The sequence below is a fragment of the Dysidea avara genome, chromosome 10 (assembly GCF_963678975.1).
Source record: "Dysidea avara chromosome 10, odDysAvar1.4, whole genome shotgun sequence".
Lineage (NCBI taxonomy): Eukaryota > Metazoa > Porifera > Demospongiae > Dictyoceratida > Dysideidae > Dysidea > Dysidea avara.
Window position 1 is genome coordinate 15,733,003 of NC_089281.1, and position 18,255 is coordinate 15,751,257.

Genomic DNA, 18,255 nt, shown 5'->3' on the forward strand with positions numbered 1-18,255 from the left:
AAGACCAATCCTAGAGTACGCATCCCCTGTATGGTCACCACACCTACAATGTGATATTCAACAATTAGATAAGATCCAACGTAGCACGTTATGTATTTAATGATTATTCTTGGAATAGTAGTGTTACTAATATGCTTTCTATGGCCTACTCTAGATCAACGTCGTACCTACAACAAACTAGTGATGCATGTTTTTTAAACTTGTTGAAGGCATTATAGAGATCCCAACCCTACAACTTACACCACTCACATCAATCACCAGGGGACACCACAAACGATACAGAATTCCACAAGCCAGAACTAACCTATTCCTACACTCCTTTCTACCATCAACAATCAAATTTTGGAACAATCTACCCAATCATTTAGTAACTATATCATCCTTAGACATTTTTAAAGAGCAATTGACTTATTATTTAATGATGTAATTATACCTAATATATCTGTGTGTTTGTACTCTAATTGAGTTTACACAGTAATAAATATATATAATAATAATTTTATTTTTATTTTTTTAAATTTAAAAAAAAAAATTTTTTTATGTATTTTTTTTATTTTTTTATAATAATAATTTTTTTTTATTATTATTATTATATTATATTATTATTTTTGATAATAATATAATATAATAAGGTTAAGATGTACCAGCGTAGAGCAGACGTTCACACCAGTGGCGTAGCCAAGGGTGGGCATGGGTGGGCATTTGCCCACCATCACAGTTTCTTGCCCAACCATCACAAACTTTTGCCCAACCATCACAAGTAGCTTAAGATTCACGCGAGGATTCACAGCAGCACACAAAACAACCCTACTTTAATACTGTAAAGTGTAAACGTGTACCTCATGTTGAACCATTGACTTCGAAGAAGGGATCGAGATAGACGGTGTATCACGTGATCCATTGTGTGGAAAATCCCTTGGAAAGTCCCTATAATTACACTTCATGTAGACGCACGTGCCACGCTCCTTGGCGCGGTTTAAATTCGAAATTTAAAATGGAGTCGAAGCGTGGTACTGTACCTCTAAGTCACAGTTAGTGATAATCGTCAGTAGGATTCAGTGCGGATGGTGCTGGCAACAAAAGATTTCGTTTCAGTGGACTTGTCAAGCGTATTTTTGATAAGGAAAATACCATATAGCCTAACCTAACTTACTGCTGATGAAAGAAAATGGGAAAACGTACTCTTCTAGATAACAATAATGGCAGATGGAGCTGGAAATGGAGAAAAGGTCAAGTCCTTATAAAGTGTCACGTGCACAATTTGTACTGATTAACCGAGTTGTGGTTTACACCAGATACATGCAAAATGTACATTGGCTGCTATAAGTCTGGGACGAAGCTTTCTTGGCATGCTGATATTTGTGATTATCTATGGACTGTTCATAAATTAGCGCCCCCCGGCCTTCATTTGGGGCTAGGTGGTGTTTACTTGAAAAGCATTGCATATCGCTGTGGTGGTTGGTCTGTAAGCTATACTGCCAGTTGATTGTAGTAAATATGTGATGAACTATTTACGTTGTAGGTTCAGCAGTTTGATGTCACGTGATGCTCAGCTACGACGATCGTCAGCGGATGCATACCCTACAAGTAATAGAATAGCATAGCTATAGCTAGTAAAATGTTTGCATGCAAGTAACATTTGTTTACACTATAGCATAGGTAGCTGTAGTCTGGCGCCGCCCACCCCTTCGCAAAAAGTAAGGGTCTGGTGAAATACAAATACCTAATCATTTCAAAAGGAATTCAATTAGACAGCGTACGTATTGCTTGTTACGTCAGATGATTGCACTACAATTCGAACAAAAGCATTGTGTTGCCAAGGCGATTTCTGTGTGAACGTCATTGGCATGCACTAATTGGCTAGCGCCGAATCTGGGCGCTAGAAATGATTTAGTATCTGTATTTCACCAGACCCTTACTTTATGCGAAGGGGCGGGCGGCGCCAGACTAAGGTAGCTGTAGGCCTTGTGTGCATACACTTTTCATATTTTTCTTTGATAAAGTCTCACATGAAAGTGAGCGTGTTTCTTGTGTGTATAGTTAAGTTGGTGTTATGCCCAACCATCAAATATTGGCTGGCTACGTCCCTGGTTCACACCACCAAACCATAGATAATATACGTAATAAAGGATTGGCAACGCGCATAGCAACTATTAGACAATCCTCGTTACGGTCGCGTGACTTATTATGTAACTTATGCGCGTCTATTGTCATAGATACGGCTACCCGACATGAATGCTCCGCTTTATCGTTCCCAGTGCTGTTATTTCGCTATCCAGTAACAGAGAGGAACTACTCATGTAACCAGTAGCGAGCTATCAACCAGCGGATTTTGGGCGCGGCAGCAACTTGGTGAGTCGTGGAGTCTTACCGTTTCACATGAGCATCGAATTCTATCAAGGATTCGATGCGCTCCTGGTAGCCAGCTACAGTAGGTCATAATAAGGATGGACTATGTAAACCAGGATTTATGTGGATTGTATGCTCGTTTAGGGCTTCAGCAGCAAATACCTTATATATCCAGTGGCAATGTTTTTTTAATGGAGAGCTCGAGATGGATATTGGGAATTTGCTTCCCCAGTAAACGCCAGGTACCCATTGATGTTGCTGTGACAGGTCCCCAACTGTATACAGCTGGAGCAGTGTGAACAAAGTTTCTTGCTCAAGGAAACACTAAATTTCAAAAAACCTGGAACCTTTCAATTACCAGGCTAGTGCTCTAGCCACTTGGCTATGCTGCCTCACTGTCCTTGTCTCAACTTAGTGGTTGTTGTGGAACTTTGGGTTCTGCGACCTCTCCCTGTGAGATCTATATAGTCCCAGGAGGATTCTGCACAAGACTATAGTGCCTGAGTGGTGCACAGGCATCCCAGTGTTGGTTTTTTTTGGGTGACAATAGGTACAGCTGCCGGCTTAGGCTGTGTGTATGTGTGTGGTGGAGGACAAGAGTTCACTGAACACTCCATTCTGTTTTTGTTGTGTTGTTCACATGTGTGTCGTATTGCGTGGGTGACTAGGGTCACCAATGCCAGGGGTCAGTCACTCAGAAAATCCTCGAAATTCAGCTATCTTTATAGTGCATGTGCTGTTGACAACTGTTACTGTGTGCTATGACCATGTAAAGTGAACAACTAAATAGTGCAGTAAGCAAATTTCAATGATGAGATTTCCTTTTATATCTGGGGCCAGTGTTGGGAGTAACGCGTTACGTAATATTATTACTTTTGTGGTAACTAAGTAATAACGAAATACGCTATAAAAACGGGTAATATAACTCAAATTACTTTACTTACAAATGTAACGTGTTACCTAAGTAATATAGTTACTGTAACGAGTCTAATATTATGTAATATTATTACTACAAGTAACAAAATTGCTAATCTCGTTAGTTATCCTCTGAGTAACGCCTAGCCACAACGAAGTAACGAAGCCTACTGAATGAAGCTTATTCACCAGCTTCTTACTTATAACCAAGATCTGCACATTGTCCAACAACGCAATCATGTCATGTGATAAAGTGGTAGTTTCACACGTGACAACTTAAAGCTGTGGACACAAAGTAATATAATATGTAATATTATTATAGTTTATGGGTAATATGTAACTGTAACTAAATAGTTCAGTTGTAAGTAATATGTAACTAGTTACCTTTTCAAAGTAACTTTCCCAACACTGTCTGGGGCTAATTGTTTGTAGGAAACCATACCAAGGGGCCATATTTACATGAAAGATCTCGCAATGGCTGTTGTTTTAGGTATGTGAAAGTATCTGAAAAAAGTAATCGTTTGACAAATTTCTGAACTTTGATCAACAAAATTTCACTGAGTGACAGACCTCTCAACCAACATCTCTAAATTGTTATGTTTAGGGATTTCTAGTGTTTGTTAGAATTTCAATAATATAAATCTTTATCTAGGTTTTACTTGGATTTCACACTTCTATTATAGCACAAAATGGAGTAGCCGACAGCCTCAATGGAGATACAGGTATGCTTTGCATTGATCAATCAATGGAACATCCATCAGTAATTTATCTAGCTAACTCCAAGCCATCCTGGACCTGGAAGCCTCACTGATTTTGTGTGATTCCAGAGTTCAGAATTTAAGATTTCTTTATGAGATTGTGTGTGAGAGTCCCATGTCATTTGTGACTCTGAGGGTTGTGATGTTGCTGGTGTTTTATCTGATATGAATACTACTACTAGTGCTTGAGTTCATTGAATGTAAAACAGTCATGATTACCTTGACTGCTATACACTGGGATGTGGGACCTACTGGCAAATGCTCTACAGGTGTACAGTGGAATCTCAGTTATCCAAACCTGTATGTCAAAATTGAATACTCTATTAGAGTAGCGAGTGTTCTATTAGAGAAGTTATTTTTCATACTTTGCAATTGACTAACATTGTGTAAAGAGATTTTGTACAAACTTCAGTTATCAGGTATCTGAGCTGCAGGTGGTGCCTAGGAGTTCAGATAACTAGTATAATATGTGTCCATTGTTTATATCAGTTATTATAACAAAGTGAACTAGCTAGACTTAGTCCACATTAGTTTCCAGCACTTGAAGGGAATGTCTATTTTTGTGGCAAAACACAAGGATGTCACTTGATATCCAGTGGATGGTATTTGCTGTGAGCTGCTACATTTATAGATAAGCTCATCATTCCCTGTCTAAGCTTGAAGTCACGATACACTACTCTTTACCACCAACAGCTCCTTCATGTTGATAACATGCTCTGTTCCACTACACTTTTTATATCCCATTTTCACATACTTTGATGGTTAATGCCACATCTGAATTTGAGCTCATGCATATTTGCATAACACCACCATAACATTAAGCTCTCTTGTGCTGAATAGTAACTTGATGCTTCTCCTCATGGTACCACGACAAAACTCCAAAACCCAGCACAATGAAACAGCTTCAAACCATAGTTTGGGTAAGTGGTACGCCTACACAAAACAAAGCATGACACTCTACTAATGGTTACGATTAGTTCTTTATATATTGTTCGGAAAAAGCACTTCAGTGTCCTTGTTAAAACTCCAAAACTGTGAAAAGCCATGAAGCAGTGGGCCTTATCTTGCGCTGGGTTAAAACTGACAGTGTGTTCCACTATTTTATTACATCAGATACTCACCTTAGTAGTTGTACGTTCGTTTGAACTAAGCTTTACGTCTTTACTCAGTAGTACCCTGCTACGGTACAAGGAATGAAGCAGCCTAGTGCGTTTAGCAACAGGTGAGAGGGCGCGTTAACTGGATGACGAACCGTAACGAGGATTGTACGTGACGTCACTACAGGTTTAATAGGCGCGTTGCCAATCCTTTATTACGTATATTATCTATGACCAAACGTACGCGCCAAAAGCCACGTGTAGTTTCTGGAATGCAAAAATCGTTGAACTGGCTCGTTTATTATGAATCACGTGACTGCCGTACGAAAGCCACTCCGTTTTTTGAAAAGTATAGGGCCTTATCGTCAAGTAGTAGTGTCTTGTTATCATTGGGCGTTGCGTAGGTTACAGTTAATTAGAATTACGCTGTTTAATTGTGGTAAGTATGTTGCTCTGGTCGGCTCTGGTATGTTTGTGTAGGGCGAGGTGTAGGGCCGGTATAAATCTCTGACTAGGTGCCGGATGGCGAAAGAAAGGATAGCCACTCAATTAACATAACTGCGTCACCATTGACCAGAAACTATCATGGAATGAACACATTCAAAGAGTCACTTGTAAAGCAAACCAGGTTAATGGGTTTTTGCGTCGTAATCTTCACCAATGCCCTGCCCAGTTTCTGTTAAGAACAATTGTTACAAGATGATGGTCCGCCCCATTGTTGAATTTGCATCCTCTGTCTGACACACCCACACTAACATAAACCAACTTGAATCCATCCAAAGGAGAGCAGCCAGATTGTGCTACAATAATTTTTCTAGATTTAGTAGTGTAACAAGAATGATGTCATTAAATTTACCTACCCTCGAAGAAAGAAGAAACAAGTCTAAGATAACTACAGTGTATAAGATAATTAATGGCAATCTAAGTATACCTACAAATGATCTAATACCTAATTATCATCCATCAAGGGAAGGATATTATAAACAGCTTGACACTATGATTGACTCTTATAAATTTTCTTTTTCCCTTCTACGATTAGACTCTGGAACACACCCCCCCTCCCCCTTTGTAATTCGCTCCCCTATCTTAGATGAGTTTTGTACCAACCTGAACATGCATTATGATCACACCTGTGCACAACAATCTTTTTGATTCCTGCACAGTAACAAATATATCATGGATTGCACATCTGTTGTCATAAATTTTTTTTGGATTTGACCAAATAGCCAATCATGTGAGGACTTCCATTCAAATTTCGTTCTCATTGGCCCATTTTCACATGACACCATAGACATTGGTGACCACGGATGTGCAATCCGCGATAATGTGCTGATGTCAACATTGGTCACGTCAACACGCTGGTGTCAACTAGTCTGGCGCGGCTGCCCCTTCGATTAGAGATTAATCGAAGGGGCGGCTTCATGCTGGTGTATAGTGTATGTATACAAATGTTTTGATATGTGCTTTCAGGATTTATGACATATAAAACTACATGCTGGTGTCAACATCAGTAGCATCAACATCAGTCGCGTCAGCTCATGTCAACATCACTCGGCCCTGACGAGCAGTCAACATCAAATTTAATACGAAGTTGCTTCTGGTGCGGACGGGCACTTGACCTGTCAACCCTCAAACTTGAACCACCCATAGAATTTAAGAAAAGACATTATTTAATTAACTAGACAAAGTATAAATTCAGCAAATATCCACTACTATACAGCCTTTTCACAGAGAAGCTTTAGATGCCGTAAGGGGAGCAATGTGGTGGAATTCTTTGCTATCAGAATTTCAAGATGTCATTTCACAATAACATTAAGAATTATCTTCTCGGCTTGATGCCAGATTACAGTTGACTTATACGTATAGGTGTGTATGTATGTAGTCTATAGCTATGTGCGTATAATGTAGCTATACACATGCACATCTAAATTATATGTATGCATGTGTAATAATTATGTAGCTATGTATTAATGTAGCTATAAGTAGGTAGTTTAGCTATATACGCTTGTAATTTAGCTAAAATTATTGTAAGTGTATACATGTTGTTTACATACTCCTGTGCGGAAGAATGGTTATCTTTAGCCAAGAACAGCTAGGAGGTTAATAATTAATCAATCAAAAAAATCACAGAAACTCAAGCGGGGGTTTTCATTCCATTACTATTCACTAGAAGAATATCAGTTTCGTATAAAACACTGTCTTCCCCTGTGTAAATGGCTAGTTTCACCATGAAATAAGTTTTCCCCGTAAACTTTATTACAAGGAATGTTTCACTGTTTCATGCAATTTACGGAGTCGTTTCCAATCCATGGCTGTGACGAGGGCTGAGGGGAATTCCAGATCTAGTCCATGAGCTTCGCATGATTAAACCTTTGAGATCATGGTTAATAGGGTTCATATGTGCAGGACGGCTCCAGGGGCCAGGGTTTCAAAAAGATAGTATAGCCCACTGATCGAGATGCAGTCACCCAAATAAAGCAATCACATGCACCCTATTACAACAACCATCTAGCATTATGATAAACTTTGAACAAATTCAACTTCACTGGATGTAAAATTTCAAAAATTTTCCCTGATGCCGGCCATCATGTGTGACCTGGCAGACTCACCCTGGTATCATAAAGCCAGGACTCTGAAACTAGTCGTCAAATTGCTGGAGCCACTTGTTATAACCAGAAGATTTATGTCTTATATATCTTAAAAGCTGCATGAAACTTGGCACACTCTAAGGGCTATACATTTGTGCCACTGGACCTAGTCATATACTTCAGTATGGTGTCTATGATCTGGTTTCTATTGTTTATTGCATAGATTGGTTGTTAAATGCATGCAGCTATTTCCAGCTAAAGATTAAATGCTCATTAACATTTTACTATCACTATGTTCTTTTGCATCATCTAATTTTAAATTTTTAATTAATTTGTCAGTGACTGGCCAGACCCCTGAAACTGTGCTGCTGAATGTAACTCCCTTTATATAAGGTTTTGCACCTAAGTGTGTATGTGGCATGCAGGGAAAGGCCAAAGAGATGGTTGCTGATAGTTACCCTGCGGTCACTGCTTTAAGCTAATTATACCAAAATGCTGTGAAAAAGGGTGTGATCTTCCAAAAAGGCCAGGGTGAAAAGAATGCCGGGTAAAGTCAAAGGTGGCGGCTAAGAAATGGCTGCAATGATGTTATAATGCCAATCGTTTTTAGTGATGACAGTGTAGTTTTACACTGGCCTTTTTGGAGGGCTGCACCCTTTTTTCACAGCATGGCTATTTTGATACTGACAAAGGTAAGCTGACTCTATTCAGCTGGTTTGACCAAGGCACACGATTCTGTTATTTTTAACCCAAGAAATAATTTTCTAATGCAATATCTCACCACAGCATTTCTATTAAATATAAGAATTGTGAAAGGTCTCACGACTGATGGTGGTATATGATTTTACAATGCACAAATCTTATACACCTCCAATATGTATATGTACCATTTACTAAGTCAAATATGCTCAAAATTTTTCCCAAAGTGCTTTCAGGAATTTCCCAAAATTTTCACCTATTATGCTCTTCAGGTGTTCCCATTATGCTTGCATTATGCTCCTAGGTTAGCATCATTTTTTACAATTATATTGGAACATCTAAATCAGTGAATGCTCTATTAGAGTATTTCACTACAAGCCATGGCCTTAGCCATATCACGTTATGCTTGCATGTCTGAAAGCATCAGTCAGTCAGCAGAAAATTCCACAGAATAATAACCTATTGGAAGTATTTCAGGTCGTATTGAAGGCACTTTTGTTTTCTGATGTGAGTATGCTTATTGTCAACACCATGCATTTTGTATTTACAAATGTTGTAAAGATTTTGCAGTCAGATTACCGTTAATATGGTGTGGCTGTTTTTGTTCTATACTAGAAATATATACAATTGCTATATATCAATAATTCATTTTAACATTTTCAACATCCAGAGTGGATATATTGACAATGTCTATCCAACTATCTTATTCATATTACACAAACACACCTATACTGCTTTGTGTTTGGATTTTTTGGTTTTTGTTTTGCTGTTCTACAAAATAGGTCATCATTTTCCCTCCAGACTTGACTTCCATCTTACCCTGGCATTCAAAGACATAGTCTTCTTTGTTCTTCAGGTTCCTGTGACACATGCATTAAAATTTAGCAAGTAACCTTCATGATTAAGCAATTACTGGTAGGTGGTGTCTGAAATGTGTATCTTATTAGGTGTCCCAGTTGATTCCATGATCTTAGCAATGTTGAATGTTTCATCAAACATGGAGTAGTGTGAGGTCTTCCTGTCTGAGTCCAGTACAGCAGTCACCACTGGTCCAGTGTGTACCCCAATAGAAACCTGTTGGGGGTGGTTTGGAGCACATGGACATTGTAAAGACACAGATATAGTACATACTTGCAGTGGAGTACAATCGATTGTAAACACTTCCCAGGTTTTCTTTCTCATTTCAATTGCCAAGTCCACAATGGCAGTAACAGGATCAGTTCCAGTATCAGTCAACCCACTGGCTACCACAAACTTGTCACCGTTTAGCTGGAGCTGTACATGTTGTGACTTAAATTGTGAAATACTCTAATTAAGCAATCACCTTGTAAAGTTGGTAATTCTCTATTAGCCTATCATAGGCTGCATACAGGCATTGGAGTATTCCTACTGCCTCTGCCACATCAGTGGAAGGATTTTGGCATACCTGCATTAATCTTTTGGCATCAATAACCAAAACAGTTTTATCTCCCAATGCTTGAAAACTGGTTTGGCTAGCCTGTTGGCTTTGCTTTGGCATGAAACTTGGCCCCATGTCATAAACCAGATCAGTAAGTTCCTTACTGTCTGAATTAGGCTCTGGGATTTTGAGTTTAGCATGGTCAAACACCACACAATGGTTGCTGTCATGTAAATCGACATTGCCAAATTTCACCAATTGTATGCTACTGATGTTTAAGGTTTCAGCGTTTAGAATTGCTATATCATCTTGTACCATATGAATTGGACCTTCCAACATCACATTTCTCTGTCTACTCAGCTCTCTCTTGGAATGAAATGTAAAGCATATACTGTGGTTGAGTATTACATTGTCAAAGGTGAACTCTATGGCTGGTTTAGCTAAGGCAAATGAATTCGAAAACTTGGAACCTACTTTGATTTCAGGAAGCAATTTATTAATGGCATTCCCAACATTCATCACCACAATCTCTCGATTAAACATGATGGTGTAAGGAGCAACTGAATTGAAGACCTCATGACTGATGTACGGCCAAGGAGGTGCAGCACTTTCAAACTTCATTGATGGTAACACTAACTTGACATCTGCATGTCATGATAATATATGAAATTACATATCACTATATACTCACAAACCTTTCACATCAAAGGAAACTTGATACATATATTTGCCACCATCCCAGTTACCCACTTTTCTTGTTAACACTTCCAGGTTGACATTAATGTGATAAATCCCCTTAACAATAGTTTTCATTATTCCCACCAAGAAGTATTCCAAGCCTTTCCTTTGTGAATAGTAGTGTAGGATTAGTGAAGCATCATTTCTTATTCCAATGCAAAACACAGGAGGCTGCATTTTGCTAAAATGACTGGCAAGGTAGTCAAAAAATGAGTTCAAACTGAACAGGAAAGTTGTCAGGTCTACAGCGAGAGTCTTGATTATCTCACAGTAGCCAGCCTCCTTGCATATTTTGTAGAGGATGTAGCCAGCTCCCTCCAAGATTTCATCAATATGGACCTCTGTTATCAAATAAATAAAAAAACATAAAAAACCAAGCATTACAATACTGATACCTAGTATCTTTAATGGTTGGCTTTTGTACCTGTTAGTTCTTGTGCTGCCTGCGATAGATCAAAGAGCAATTTTTTTTGGCATAACTTGAAATTTGTAGAACACCACATCAGTACTAATTCCAGCCTTCAACCTATTCATTGTGTAGTATTTATAGCAGTAGTAAGTAGCACAAACAGTTACCTAATTTGTTCCTTGACTGCTTTACCAAATCTCCTCTCCAAATATACTTCAAGTACATTACAGATAAATCCATACTATTAGCAAAACATATCAACTATTAGTTAATGCCAAACAGGTTTATGGAATTACCATTGTACGTACTGAGGTCAACTCTGCAATATATTCCACAAAAAGTTTAACACTGTACTCACTAGGACTAGCCACTCGTACATAAGACTGATGTGTGAATGTGAAGCTAATAAAAAGTGTCTATCTACTATAACTATAAAGTAGTGTGATTGCACACATTAAACAGTTACACATTGTTACATAACCATGTTTGATGACCATAAGGTGGGACATTTTGAAGCTCAAGTATAATTGGAGGGTCATGTGTGAAATGCTTACCTTGTGATGTTAAAGCCATATCTGGTAGGTGAACACTTACACTCTACAGGTGTCCATTGATAGCTGACAGCAGCAAATTTTCTCACATTATGTACAAAATAATATCATTTAGCTTTAGTCTAACTCATACAACACTATAGCTACATGTTTTAGTAATGCCTACAGAACAAAAAGTACAAGTTGTTACAAAGAAGAGATATGTGATACATAAAAGTGAACAGTACAGTTTTGTGTTCAATATCTGGTTAAGCAAGTTTGTGCTAGCCAATATCTGGTTTATCAACAAAAGTCACAAAACACTCATCAAATGGTGGAGTACAGGGAGCTTTGTCAATTTCAAACAGGATAATTTCATTGTCATCAGGACTGACAGTGTTGAAGACGCTGTAAGGAACGTAGAGTGTTTTCTGCGGTCCCTTGACTGGCCAGTAACGACCCAAATTGTAGCCATTGATGAATACTTGTCCCTTAGTCCATCCAGTCAGCTGAAGGTAGGTATCATTAGCCTGGTCACCTTTGGTGAAGAACGGCAACTTAGCACGATAAAACATGGTTGATGTACGTACTGGGCTGATTGATAAGTCATTAAAGGAAATGGCACTTAGATCTCTCAAAGACAGAGGAATACAATCCCAACCAGTTACAGTTATTCCATTAAGAGACATATTACCAAGAACTCCCTTACGATCGTCAATTCCACTGCCGTAGTTAATTCTCCCTTGATTCTCTACTATGATGCTCAAGCGTCCTTTACTGGTTGATGGTACTGACAACTTCACAACAGCCTTGTTACTACCTAAGTCCATTCTGGACACAATTCCTTGGACAACATCATCAACATACACCACAGCTCGATCATGAAGGATTGGCATGGTCAGTGTGTAAGTGGTAGATCCACTGCCAGGCACCCGTAGTGGCTGCAACAGCTTGTATACCACAAACCCATAATTTTGTGACAAAGCTTCCATGCTTAGCGGATACTCTGAGTCAGTTCCATTTGAAAACCAATCCGATACATCTAGTAGCCAAGCAGACCCACTCATCTGGACCTTACCATAAGCTGTCTTGTTTGTTGCTGATGGCGTGGGGACAGATGGTATTGAAGCATATTTTGAAATAACTTTTTGAATCGCAAAGTATTTTTCAGTTGTATCCCCAGCTTCACTCAGAGGGGCATCATAATCATAGCTAGTGGGTTGAGGCTGGTAAGAGTTAGCACCTCCATTGGCACCATTCATGAATCCAAATGAAGTCCCTCCTTCAAACATGTACATATTGACTGAGGCACCAGTTTTAAGAATTGCATCTAAACTATTAGCAACAGTACTACTGCTAGTTGTGGAATGATGCTGTCCCCAATGGTCTAGCCAGCCTGTGTAGAATTCAGAGTTCACTAGGGGTCCCTTGGGCTCATAGTGTCGCTGAGCACTAAAGTGGTCCATGGGGTTACCACCAGGACCAAAATCAACAGTGGCATAGAGACCCAAAGTGTAACCACATTTAAGGAATCCTAATCCTGCTCCATCTGTTGTGAACAGAACCACGTTAGGTCCCAAATAATGTCGGAACTTGTCCTTAAGATGGTTCATGTATGCAGCATCACAAGCTGGGTAGCTGCCATATTCATTCTCCACTTGTACTGAAATGATTGGTCCATCATTTTCATATAGCAAAGGCTTCATCTTGGGTAACAATACACCCAGCCAAGTATCAACATGAGATAAATACACTGGGTCACTTGTCCTTAGTTTGATGGTTGTGTTACGTAACAGCCAAGCTGGAAACCCGCCCATTTCCCATTCACCACACATATACGGACCTGCACGGAGTATTACAAGTAGCCCCACCTGCTGAGCAGTGTGAATGAAATTGGTTAAGTCCCTGTCTCCCTGAAAATTGTATTCCCCCGGTTGATCCTCGTGGTAGTTCCATGGAACATATGTTTGTACCGCATTCAGCCCTGCAGCGTACATTTTCTGCAGCCGGTCTTGCCAGTATACGGAGGACACCCGACTGTAGTGCATGCTGCCAGAAATGTAACGAAAAGGTTTTCCGTCTTTTAAAAAACTATCTCCATCGTAATCTATCGTGAACGTCCTGTCCCCATTGGCTACACAACACAGCGACACGAGCAATGCTAAGACCACATGTACCGTGCGTTCCATCTTGTTGTTATACTGAATTCGATTGTGGGATACACTGTTTTCATATTTTGTGACCATAAAAAATTATAACCGCTATTTTTGCTTAAAACCACAACTTTTATTTTCAGAGAAACAGCAAATTTATATAAGACGGACATCACGCGCATAACCCAGTGATTTTCATTATTAGTAAATAAATATTTCATATAATTTAAATTTTTCACAAAATACTACGAAATAGAGCAGTATCCAGAATTGTCAGCAACGGTGGTAGATGTGGCAGTTGAATCTGATTGATGAGGTGTGTGGTCTGGGAGGGTAGCAGTATCCATGGCAACATCAGTGTCGTCTGGTGACTTAGCAGTGGTGGGTGGAGTGGGTACAGATGTGATGACAACATCAAGCTCATGACTACACTTCATAATGGTCTCCAGGAACTGTACATAACCTGGACTGTGATGAGAACAAGAAATGTGAGAGTAACGCCTATTATAATAAACTTGCATGCGAGCTCAACAAATCACAAAAGCTTCGTTCATGATGGCTCACATTGAACCAATGAAAGAAGTGGTTAATTACATTATCTGTGATAATTTTCTCATCACACAAAAGTTTCCCAATTGAGCATGGATTGTAATGGTACAAAATATACAAATTGTGTAACTTTGTAATGTAAGCCAAGCCAATACCATTCCAGGCACCTAATTCCCCACCAGGGCCACTGGAAAGCTGCATGAGGCCTATACATATCTGGCTCAGTGTGATATTGTTAGCAAGACCTCAAGTTTAAATTGTTAGATTTACGATGTCAGAGACCTCTTCAGAAAGTTTGTCCTATCCTTACTTCCTGCTTACTCCTTCTGCCATGTTATGGATGACAGTTTTTTATTGCAGCGACTGGTCAAATATAATTCATTGGACTTATTTATTAACAGTTTTCTGGGCATGATTCCTTCTATTTGGGCCACCATCCCATTGACTTTGAGGGAAAGAGGTGTCACTGAGGGATGGTCTGCCCTTCGCCAACTCTTGCAGCATGTTACTACCACTTGACTGTTATGTACAGTATGTATTTTTGTATGCAGCCATCATGTATTTGTTGTGCACACTGTATTTGATACCGTAAAAGAAATATTTTTGAAAAGTTTATTTTAAAATTTGCTTTTATGCTGAAGTGGTCAATTCCAAAATTGTCACAAACAAGCAATGGAACTGGTACACAGTGTAACACACTCTTAGCTACAAAAAACACAATAGTATTACCAATCCTCTTCGGCCCATGACTGTAAAGATTTTAGCCCCTCGAGCATCCGACTGGCCACATCTCGCTGAAGTGATGGAGGAGGCATTGATGATATCTTGTGTAGTACAGAATTGATTACTGATGGATCCAGTAGTAAGATGCCAAGTAGACAGGCCCACTCCAGCCCATACCCTTCTAGAAACACCTCCACAAAATACCTGAAGAACAATACCACATGGATCCAAGGGTAATACAGCATAGCTCGGTGGGGAAATCCCTACATTGGCACATCATAACAATTTTGTTGAATGCCAAAGTAGGGATTTTCCCACTGAGCTATGCTGTGATACCATCATTTCATCTCTTGTTTCACTCACTTGGATCCTAACTTCATATTTTTAAAATATACTAGTTTGTTCAGTTATTTTTGTTGTTGTTGATATATTACACATGTGTGAGTGTGACTACTGTATCAAGTCAGCCTCTGGCCTACCTTATAGTCACTATTCCTTTAAACCAATAAGGGGTGTGGTCAAATGTGTTCGAGTAAATAGATTGAGTAAATAGATTGATAAGAGGTGTGGTCTCCATGCTCAATTACATGGTATTAATCAACCAACATCATTAATACGCATGGTCTTGATTCATTTACAGGCATCTACTGGGTGTCCAGTATCTTTTACAGTAGCGTAAATGCCTTAAATTATTTTGGGGTGTCTAAACATGCTGCTCATGGAAAGTGTTAATACAGAAAATTAACACGGCCATACATTATTTTGTTTGGCCTCCACCCTTGCGACTGTGGTCAGGCTGGCAGGCAGACAAAAATTAGAGTTTGGACAATTCTTTTGAAATTCTATATTCGGCTGCTTGTAAGCATTTTCTTGTTATTATGCTGTATTTGATGTTATGTTTTTTCATTATGTAAGATGTTTCTAGGATGATTTTTAAATGTAGCATTTCAGGCGGCACAAACAGTACTACTGTACTGTTTGATATTCAGGGAGAACAGATGTGTATGCCACCTATAATAAATCAAGTGGACATAGGCAGTGATTTTTCACACACATTTAGCCCTGTGCTCCCACACAAATTGTTGCATGACAACAAAAAATACAATATCAAAAGTCTGAAAGTGCTGCGTTGTAGCGTTTTATGGGCTTCTGTGTGGGTAAAACCCTGTCCCCTGCTTCTCTTGTATCAATGGCAGGCATTCACTTTAATTTCTGACTAACTCACACACACCCACACCCACACATGCGCGCTTCTAAACATTATTTACCTGATTTCCTTTTCTCCTTGGTGTGGCTTACGACTTGACGACACTGGTGGTAACATCCCGGATAGTGAATCATCTGATGTCCATTCTGATTCAGTGTTAGCAGTACTATCAGTTGGAGAATGATCTAGGGAGGGTGTTAATACAGACTTGAGTTGTAATGTAAACAACATACTTATTGGTTGAACTGAAAGTGAAATATCTTGTATTTGATTGGTTATCTCTCTCTCGGGTGTTGATGCATGTGGAGGGACTCTAACTCTTTCAGGCACAGTACTAGTACTACTGCTACGTAATGACACGTGACTGCTTGTGAGGTTGAGATCTGGTGGACGATTGGCTCGTTGCAGTGACGAGGGAGACCTCTCATAGTTTGGTGTAGATGAAGATGATACAGAACTGTCACACAAATCATGTGATTGTGATCTTGTGTCACTTCTTCTTGTTGCTTCACTGGAGCTGTTCATGATGGAGTGAGTATGTCGTTTGCCAGTACTGTGTCTGGAGCGATGGCGGGTTGTGGTAGCTGTGCAGTGACATATAGCAACATGGAGTTAAGAGCATTGCTACTGCTCACTTGGGAACGGCCACTGAAGTTCTTTGTGTAGTGTGCAGAGTGTGGACACATACTCATCAACACATGCAGCTCTGTACCTATATGTAATTTATTTTACATGAAATACTGTGTCATTTTAAACAAAGGTACACAAGCCAAGATAGAAAGCATACAAAGACACATGCATACAGCATGATACAAACAGACAGACAGACAGATAAACAAACACACACATTGAAACAGCACACACACACACACACACACACACACACACTGACACTAACACAGCACACACACACACACTGACACTAACACAGCACACACACACGCACGCACGCACGCACGCACGCACACACACACACACGGCACATAGTACACTACAAACCTCTCTCTAGAGAGCCAGGCTGGAAGGTTGAAATTTAAGTGGGCAGCAAATCTCCCAAGATCACGTAACTTGCAAGCAAGCAACAACTTTCTAGCATGTCGACTCAAAATGAGGTCAATAAAATACTAAACAACAAGAACACACATTGTTAACAATCTTAACACACATCACTAACTGACCTCCTCCTTTGAGGCAAGATCCAATACAAATTGTGGTCTGGAAGAGAACACATTACACAAGTGTACACACATTATGACAACACTGGATTAAGGTCTTGGGCAGAAAGAAACCTTTGAAATAAGACTATTAGCTTGGCTTCACACATTTTTTACCTTTGGAAAAGCACAAAAAAGTAATAAATAAAAAAATAAAAATGTAAAAACAGTCCCAACATGTTCGTTATAGAGATCTCCATGCAGTTGGATACTCATTGCAGGGCTAGCCCCACCCCCTGCTCACCTGAGCACCTTATGGTCTTCATTTAGGGAAGGTGACATCTTCTGTGGAGTACCGGATGGCTGTAATTGTAAGGGTGTCTGCACTGGGGAATCCCCAGGACCTGTGTACACCATCATGAGAAAACATCATACGTACATCACATGTACAAATTCTCAATGGCACGTATTATGCAGTAAACACTGTAGATGCAATAGGTTAGGGTATGCTGGATAGAACATGACGTGTCTGTTTTACAGTGTGCAAAGGTGTAGCCTGATTTCTGAGATGACTACCGTATATCAATTAAAATTTGGCAAATTGGCGATTCATCACTAAATCACCAAATTTAATATTATTTTCATGCCTTGGGTCAAGATTTTGATAGCAGTTATTGAAATAGGTTACGACAATATTATTACGTATCTATGGACAAACCAAGTGTGACTTCGTGGATACTACTTAAACACACCTTACTGGTAAATCAGCCTGGTTCTATGCATGAAAATCGACTAGAACTCGTACTTGGTTAGTGGGAGTGGCTCCACATAAGCTTGCAAAACAGCAACAGACATGAATTTCTGTGCGGCCATTGATAAATGGGTGAGGCTCTACGTATGCCTACAGACAACAAATGAAATTGGGCTACAGTAGCATAGATATTCAAGTACAGGAGGTTCTAATATCTATGGCAGCAGGACCTGGAT

General features: G+C 39.5%; 3 protein-coding genes and 1 long non-coding RNA gene across 5 annotated transcripts in view; 1 reads left to right on the forward strand and 3 right to left on the reverse strand.

The window, feature by feature from the left end:
- Positions 1–845: 845 nt before the first annotated feature.
- Positions 846–4,533, forward strand: LOC136269030 (uncharacterized). 2 transcript variants are annotated; one of them, XR_010707197.1, is made up of 6 exons: positions 846–1,229; positions 1,523–1,659; positions 1,953–2,352; positions 2,494–2,591; positions 3,917–3,986; positions 4,038–4,533. It is a non-coding gene; the product is annotated as an uncharacterized lncRNA (long non-coding RNA). The 2 variants fall into 2 exon arrangements; XR_010707196.1 differs by lacking the exon at positions 2,494–2,591.
- A 4,506-nt stretch (positions 4,534–9,039) lies between these two features.
- LOC136268018 (guanylate cyclase soluble subunit beta-1-like) lies at positions 9,040–11,575 on the reverse strand. The gene is made up of 8 exons (XM_066063246.1): positions 11,507–11,575; positions 11,120–11,193; positions 10,968–11,069; positions 10,501–10,884; positions 9,731–10,449; positions 9,538–9,681; positions 9,320–9,480; positions 9,040–9,266 (listed from the first exon to the last, which is right to left on the reverse strand). The coding sequence occupies exons 3-8, from the start codon at positions 11,044–11,046 to the stop codon at positions 9,119–9,121; spliced, it is 1,635 nt and encodes a 544-aa protein (XP_065919318.1). The 5' UTR covers positions 11,047–11,069; positions 11,120–11,193; positions 11,507–11,575; the 3' UTR covers positions 9,040–9,118.
- An 18-nt stretch (positions 11,576–11,593) lies between these two features.
- LOC136268017 (beta-galactosidase-like) lies at positions 11,594–13,704 on the reverse strand. The gene has a single exon (XM_066063245.1). The coding sequence runs from the start codon at positions 13,669–13,671 to the stop codon at positions 11,767–11,769; it is 1,905 nt and encodes a 634-aa protein (XP_065919317.1). The 5' UTR covers positions 13,672–13,704; the 3' UTR covers positions 11,594–11,766.
- A 123-nt stretch (positions 13,705–13,827) lies between these two features.
- The window catches only part of LOC136268016 (guanine nucleotide exchange factor subunit RIC1-like), a 30,506-nt gene continuing 26,078 nt past the window's right edge, over positions 13,828–18,255 (reverse strand). The window contains exons 25-32 of the mRNA XM_066063244.1: positions 17,573–17,672; positions 17,293–17,329; positions 17,114–17,238; positions 16,750–16,826; positions 16,348–16,698; positions 16,176–16,299; positions 14,914–15,111; positions 13,828–14,103 (exon numbers count right to left, since the gene is read on the reverse strand). Coding sequence (XP_065919316.1) covers positions 13,881–14,103; positions 14,914–15,111; positions 16,176–16,299; positions 16,348–16,698; positions 16,750–16,826; positions 17,114–17,238; positions 17,293–17,329; positions 17,573–17,672 — 1,235 coding nt within the window. The 3' untranslated portion in view covers positions 13,828–13,880. The remainder of the gene's footprint in view (positions 14,104–14,913; positions 15,112–16,175; positions 16,300–16,347; positions 16,699–16,749; positions 16,827–17,113; positions 17,239–17,292; positions 17,330–17,572; positions 17,673–18,255) is intronic.

Coding starts and splice junctions, on each gene's coding strand:
- LOC136268018 (XM_066063246.1), bottom strand. CDS start 11,046: ATGTGGTGTTCTACAAATTTCAAGTTATGCCAAAAAAAATTGCTCTTT. Junction 9,682..9,730: donor AGAATTACCAACTTTACAAG/GTGATTGCTTAA, acceptor CAACATGTACAG/CTCCAGCTAAACGGTGACAA. Junction 9,267..9,319: donor ATTTCAGACACCACCTACCA/GTAATTGCTTAA, acceptor CATGTGTCACAG/GAACCTGAAGAACAAAGAAG.
- LOC136268017 (XM_066063245.1), bottom strand. CDS start 13,671: ATGGAACGCACGGTACATGTGGTCTTAGCATTGCTCGTGTCGCTGTGT.